Below are 7,500 nucleotides of genomic sequence, written 5' to 3'. Positions count from 1 at the left end.
ACACACTATATATATACACAGATATACACACAGACACACACGCACCACTATATATACACATATACACGCACACACATACACACATACACACACACACCACTATATATACACACACATATACACGCACACACATACACACACGCACAAACACACACTACATATACATATACACGCACACATACACACACACACTATATATACACATATACACACACTATATATACACACACATACACACACCCTACATATACACGCACACACACTATATATATATATACACACAGATATACACACAGACACACACACACACACACATACATATATATATATATATATATATATATATATATATATATATATATATATATACATACATACATACATACATACATACATACACATATATACACACACACACACTTTTGTCCAATTCCTCCCACCAAAACCTGAACCAGGGCCTATAGCTTCATCCACATGTATAAATAAATTAACCCTAACCGTATCATAATCAAACACTACCATAATCATAATCTAACCTAATCAAAAGCGAACTACACCACAATTACAACCGAACCATAACCTATCCCTAACCGTAAAAATAATCAGTATAAATAAATAAATAAATCAATTTAAACCCACTCTTAACCTAATCCCTAACCATAACCATAACCATAACCATTGATCCCTAGGTCTAACCTTAACCTCTAGCCCTAACCATAACCTATCCCACACCGTATCCTACCCGCAGAAAATAAATAAATAAATCATAAAATTATTGCCGACACCATTATCAAAGCCTGAATCGGGAGTAACAACTTAGCCCCAAACGACTTCTACACTCAACTACAGCGGATAAAAAAGGAAGCCCAACTTCGTGTAAAATTATAGCCAGAGACCGTCAGCAAAGCTTCATTTAGTAGTAATGACCTAGACCGGAAACGACCTCTACGCTCAACTGCGGTTAAAAGAAGAAAGCCCAACTTCAGGGAAACTTATAGCCGAATATCTTCAGCAAAGCCTCACTCAGGGGTAACAATCTAGACCTAAAAACACACACATATACATACATACATACATATATACATATTATATATACACACACACCTCTCGGTAGCTGAGCTTGCCATCATAATCTTCGTCCACCTCACGGATCATGTTCTTCAGACCAATGTGGGTCTGAGGAGCACCCAGCTTCTCCATCATCATCTTCAGCTCCATCAAGTCAATGTAGCCGTCCTTCCCAGAGTCAAATCTATAGCACACACACACACACACACACACACACACACACACAGTTATATGACTTCCAGGAAGAGGAGGCCCAAATTCTAGGCTGTGTCCATGTCAAATGATTGTGTCATGAAGTAAAATGTGAAGTGATCTACATTATATGTAGCCATGTGTTACGCTACGTTCACTCAATCGCGTACTGTAGCTCTCCTGGTCCGACGTTTCATCAGTTCCCTGCTCACAACTTTACTCCTCGCTACTTTCAATTACTGTCTGTAAGAAACACTTCTAAACGTGGTTTTAATCTCATCGCGTCATCTACGACCTCTCGTTACATTTGTTTTTTGTTTTTTTTAGGAGACAAAAATAAAGCTCAGGAAGAAGCAGCAGAATCGTTGGTACATCTGGTGAGTGTATTGTACATTTAGCTTGCTTTGCTAACATGAAGGCCACACCCACAAGCGACAACAGTTATCGGTAGCTACACACGCACAAGAGACAAACTAGAAGCAACACGTGCGACTTGTTGAGAGTTAGTGGCTAGCATCCGTATGAAATTGGCGTTCTAGACGTCTGCGTCGTTACGCTTTAGCCGAGTGCTGACCGACACCTTGAGTATTAGCCAGTTACTAAGCAGGCTAGCCCAAAGTTAAGCCAGAGGCTAACAGGCTAGCTAGCATTAGATCCTTTAAGACTTTTATAGGAACAACGGAGAAATGCGAGGACAAAGGAAATGAGACGGATACATCGGGATCGTCGACGTTTTCGTTAGTCGCTTTGGAAGCACGTGATATCCATAGTAACAAGAACACGTCTATGAAAGTAATCTGAAAGAAGACGGGAGTGTGGGGAGAACTGACGCGAGGAATTTTAATATCACATTGTCAAGGAAGTGTGTGATAGGGGAGTGAGAGAGAGACGGAGAGAAAGTGATCGGTTTAAGTGATTTAATCTTTTAAAAGAAAGTAATTTACACACACACACACACACACACACACACACACTCACACTCACACAGGTCCATTTACTGACCTGTGTAACCCTCACATGATCCCCAGTAACAAAATTCTTTTGGCTTTTCAAAAAAAAAAAAAAGTTATACAAATGTTACGTTTTTTGTAAACAAACACATTCTTGCTAATCTTAAGGCTAATCATTGGTTCCATGAAAATAGAAAAAACATCCAATGTTTATCAGAGACGGCGATTAGCAGCCGTCCTGTCGTTTCTGGAAGGAAAGCAGCACTTCGGTGGACGGGTAAAATTAACCAGCTCTGTAGTTTGTTGTTTGCGAGCTGATGCGCCACATTCTGTTGGCTAATCTTTGTAGACTGCGACGTTGTGCTAGCTTGTTAGAGAATATAATTATAATATTACTCAAAAACAACGCCTCCAAATATCTTGACTGACCAATCAGAATCAGAGGGAGAGAGTGAGAGAGAGAGGGGGGTGAAAAGAATAATAAGGGAGGAGAAGGAGGGTGAGGTTGGCATGTCGGCACCCACTGCATGCCAAACGCATTCCAGCACCACACACATACACACACATACACACACATACACAAGGGTGAAAGGGACCATGAAAACCCAGGAGCTGTAAAGCAAGGAGTAATCTGGAACTCTGTGTGTGTGTGTGTGTGTGTGTGTGTGTGTGTGTGAGAGAGAGAGAGAGAGAGAGTGACCTGGTTTCATTTTATCGATGACACGGATTTTCTCTCTGGTTGAACTGGGTCATCTTAAACATCTTTCTCTCTTCCTTTATTACTGCTTTTTTTTTTTCCTGTTTTTCCCCTTAGTCCCATTTCTTTTCTTTTCCTGTCTATCAGTCCCAGTGGAAGGAGGTGTGGCCTCTGTGCTTGTCAGTCCCAGAGAGAGGCGTGGCCTCTGTGCTTGTCAGTCCCAGTGAAGCAGGAGTGGCGTCTGTGCTCATCAGTCCCAGTTTTGAGCTCCCACTGAAACGCAGGCCACACCCACACACCCCTACAAAAGCTCAGACCACACCCCCTACACAAGCTCAGGCCATACACCCCTTGACAATCTCAGAGCACACCCACCTACACAAGCTCAGGCCACACCCACCTACACAAGCTCAGGCCACACCCACCTACACTGTAAGTAGAACAAAAACAACTAACATGGGGAACTCTGCAGGAATGTAAAAACATCCCACGCCCACAACTCTGTTATTGCATCCTGCTGGATCCACAGAGTGTATACATCTAGTGTATACTTCATCAGTCTTACACACACACACACACACACACACACACAAAGCTGACATTGTTAGTGCCAGTGGGGATGCAGGACTTCAGCAAAGTGGCCCCTTGTACTGCTGTAATGAGGCTGAGAGAGAGAGAGAGAGAGAGAGAGAGAGAGAGAGAGAGAGAGAGAGAGAGAGAGAGGGGGGGGGGGTAGTGCAGCAGCAGAGTTAAGATTGAATCAGCTCCATTAGTGTGTGATGTCACACCTTTAATCAAACATACTTTACACACACACACACACACACACACACACCACTGCAAAATCATTGCACACCATTCTCCTTCTACCTTTCTCTTTACTGTTTCTCAGTCTCTCTTTCTATCTGTCCATCTCTCTTCCTCTCTACCATTTCTTTTTTCTCTGTCCCTCTCTACCGTTTCTGTCTCTCTCTCTCTCTCTCTGTCTCTCTCTCTTTGTATCTGTCCATCTCTCTTCCTCTCTAGCATTTCTCTCTTTTTTCTCTGTCCCTCTCTACCATTTCTCTGACTCTCTCTCTCTCTCTCTGTATCTGTCCATCTCTCTCCCTCTCTACTGTTTCTCTATTTTTCTATTTCTCTCCACTCCACTCTTTACTGTTTCCCTGTCTGTCTATCTGTCTCTCTCTCTCATTCTCTATATGGTTTCTCCATCTCTCTCTTTTTTTCTATCTGTCCATCTTTTTCCCTCTCTTTACTGTTTCTCTCTCATTTTGGATCGAAGGATGACGGATCTTTCACCCCTCTCTCATTCACACACACACACACACACACACACTCATTCACGAAATTGAATTAATGAATGTGTGAGAATTAGGCCGGACGCGCGCGCGCGCTCACCTCTTGAACATCTCCTCCATCTGTTTGATCTGTTTGCGCGTGAACTCTTTGAACTCGGTGTACGGGTTGAACACCTTCATCATCTGTCTGGGCCTCGCGCCGCCTCCGTCGATCTCCAGCCTGCGGTTGAGCTTCTCCGCGAGCTCGTTCGAGCACGAGTCCCCGTTAGCGGCGGCGGCCGCGTCCTCGCTCTCGCCCTCGCGCCGCGGCTCGGTGACGGTCCTCGCCGGACTCATCGACGGACTCCTCCCCGGACTCCTCGCCGGACTCTCCGCCGGACTGTCGGGCCGCTCCGTGGCGTCCAGCCTGCGCTGCAGTTTCCGCGCGAGCTCCTCTGACGCCATCGCAGGGGTCCGGTGAAGTGCGGTGCTGCTGTCTTTACGATCAGCTGTCGGTGACGAGGCCAGGCTCCGGTGCCTCGAGGAGCGGGAGAGGAGGGGCGGGGCTGCACGCGGCATCACAGGCCGGTTTATATCGGGATGCTTCCAAACTGCATGGCTGTGTTGCCAGCTCAATGATTTTTCCCCAAAAAAGATTTTGCATCTATAATTTAATCTAAGATTTTTTTTAAATTACATATAAGATTTTGCATATATAAGAAACAGCACACACAATGACACATCATGCTTTTTATCCGTTTATAGTTACATTTAATGTTAATGAAACAAGTTGCTGTTCTCAGGATAAACACACGTTCCCTCACCGGCATTTCTCTTTCTCTCTCAATCTCTCTCTCTCTCTATCTATCTATCTCTCTCTCTCAATCTCTCTCTCAATCTCTCTCTATCTCTAACTCTCTCAATCTCTCTAACTCTCTCTATCGCTCTCAATCTCTTTCTCTCTCTCTCTCTAGGCATTTCTCTCTCTCAATCTCTCTCAATCTCTCTCTCTCGCAATCTCTCTCAATCTCTCTCTCTCTCTCTCTCTCTCTCAATCTCTCTCTCTATCTCGCTCAATCTCTCTCTCAACCTCTCTCTCTCTCAATCTCTCTCTTCCGCTCTCTGTCCTTCTCACTCTCTCTCTCTAAATCGCTCTCTCTCTCTCTCTGTCATTCTCTCTCAATCTCTCTCTCTCTCTCTCTCTCTCTCTCTCTCAATCTCTTGACATAAATGAAACAAAAACAAAAAACAACAAAAAACCATACACAAAGTGTAATCACCTCTGCCCTGAAGACGCACTGACTCGTACTAAGTTTCTGGCACTGGAGACTCCTTCCGAAATATTCTTACAGAAAACTTCAATGACACGTGTATCTTTGTGAAATAACATCACGTGTTTAAAACGTGTTTACGATTAAACTTGGATTATGTGGCACATCCACCATACACGTCTCTGTTACTATAGAAACCTGTCAGAGCTGCTATTATAGAAAACTGATATAAAGTTAAATATATTTGAACTCTTTGAATGTATTAATTTATGGGTCAATGAAATGATATTTCCATTCACATAGGGAGACTTTATTCATGATGATAGGCCTGCATGGAGCTCTAATAGGAAAAGAAAACATGTTTGGATCTTGGTGATAAAATAGTGCTTTGTTAAATATGTATTAAATGTTGTTACGTAAGCCGACTTTACATCGCTGACAAAAATCGCATGTCGTAGAAGAACTGAAGCGTGATGAAACGTCAACAATACATGCCAACGCACAGCACAAATATCCTCATTGTCTCAAGGTCACTGTTCGTGTTTATGCAAGGCCATTTTTCTGCATGAACTGATTTCCACATCAGGCTGATTCATGGTGAAGCAGAACTTAGTCACTTTCTCTAATCATAGGTCTTTTTAGAGGATCTTCTTCGCATAATTGTAGTATTATGTTATCACACCGTCTGTCACAGAATCCAGCCAAGACTTTATTGGAATCATTTCATACAGTGTAACAAATGATACTCTTAAAAGTCTACAACTTTACTACAGACTACTTTTTTTTACCTCTCAGACCTGGCAACCCTACTGAGCAAACAGAAATATAGCTTTCTCAGTGGATTTGCTGATTGTTTAAACTGATTGGCTTATTTTCATATTGCAGCTTTCTGCAGCAGCTACAACAACAACAACAAAAACATCAATGAGGTCAATAATAAGGCAGGACATTGATTAACTGCTTCATCAAAAGTGTAAATTAGCTGTTTTTAAGTCACTTGATCCCAACTCAATTGAAGTGTTGTATAAGTGGAAAGGTTTTGTTTGTTTGTTTGTTTGTTTTCCTCCTAAAGGCAAGTGAAAATTCAATTATATGTTAAATGATTGGTAACATTTTATGTGGTCATAGATAATGAGCACAAAACTGAGAAAATAGACATAAGCATCTCTATCAGAGCTTTAATAGTTGGTAGCCTAAAGAATATTTTAAGTCTATTATTTTATATTTTATTAAGATTTTAGCCTACAGTTTGAATTATATATATATATGAGAAATGAGAAATGAATGAGAAGAGGATAAAGAAAAGGAACTATTTATTTCTCGATTATATTTTTGATATAAATAAAGATCATGCGTTGGCCGGGAATCGAACCCGGGTCAACTGCTTGGAAGGCAGCTATGCTCACCACTATACCACCAACGCTTGAATAACGGTCTTAACGACGTTGCTTAAAACAGTGCTCGTACCGACCGTACCAATGCTAGAATAACTTTAAGTATTGGGGGGTCAACACTTGTGTGTGGTGTTATGTTATGATATTGTACAGTATATGGGTTGACCTGGGTCAATAACAAATGTTAGATATCTAAATTCGTTGAGTAAACGAGTTATTTCATCTGTAATCCTTCCTTTCCTTTGCATATGTTTCCAGACTCCTCACTACCAATGTTCCATTTCATCTGCATTCTTGATAGAAATTATAGAATTTTGTCAATATGTAAATAGTTAGTTTGTTGTCCTGTGACCAAAGACGACTTCTTTTTTTTTCTATAATTCATGTTATAATCTCTTATTTTCTATCCTGATGAAACTCTATTCTATTCTCTTCTGTAAAACTTGTGTTGATATGGAAATGCGTACGATGATCCTATGAATATGCAAACAGCAACGTGACGTCATATGGCGCCATATAACGCCTTTTTGAGCATGCACTATCATGCATGACTTTCCCCTGAAAAGAGCTGAATAAATCTCAACTAATCAAATACATCTGAAATGGGATGTTCAAAAACAACTTGATTAGGTTTGGTTGGTCAGATGTCCA

The 7,500-nt window shown here is 41.6% G+C and overlaps 1 protein-coding gene and 1 non-coding gene across 2 annotated transcripts in view; both read right to left on the bottom strand.

The window, feature by feature from the left end:
* Positions 1 to 5,820, bottom strand: part of efhd1 (EF-hand domain family, member D1) — an 11,683-nt gene extending 5,863 nt beyond the window's left edge. The window contains exons 1-2 of the mRNA XM_053647601.1: positions 4,306 to 5,820; positions 1,105 to 1,252 (exon numbers count right to left, since the gene is read on the bottom strand). Coding sequence (XP_053503576.1) covers positions 1,105 to 1,252; positions 4,306 to 4,763 — 606 coding nt within the window. The 5' untranslated portion in view covers positions 4,764 to 5,820. The remainder of the gene's footprint in view (positions 1 to 1,104; positions 1,253 to 4,305) is intronic.
* Positions 5,821 to 6,806: 986 nt separating this feature from the next.
* trnag-ucc (transfer RNA glycine (anticodon UCC)) lies at positions 6,807 to 6,878 on the bottom strand. Its single transcript has one exon. It is a non-coding gene; the product is annotated as a tRNA-Gly (tRNA).
* Positions 6,879 to 7,500: the final 622 nt, after the last annotated feature.

The sequence above is a fragment of the Ictalurus furcatus genome, chromosome 17 (assembly GCF_023375685.1).
Source record: "Ictalurus furcatus strain D&B chromosome 17, Billie_1.0, whole genome shotgun sequence".
Classification (NCBI taxonomy): domain Eukaryota; kingdom Metazoa; phylum Chordata; class Actinopteri; order Siluriformes; family Ictaluridae; genus Ictalurus; species Ictalurus furcatus.
The sequence above is the reverse complement of the archived record's forward strand: the minus strand, read 5'-3'. Positions and strand labels throughout refer to the sequence as shown.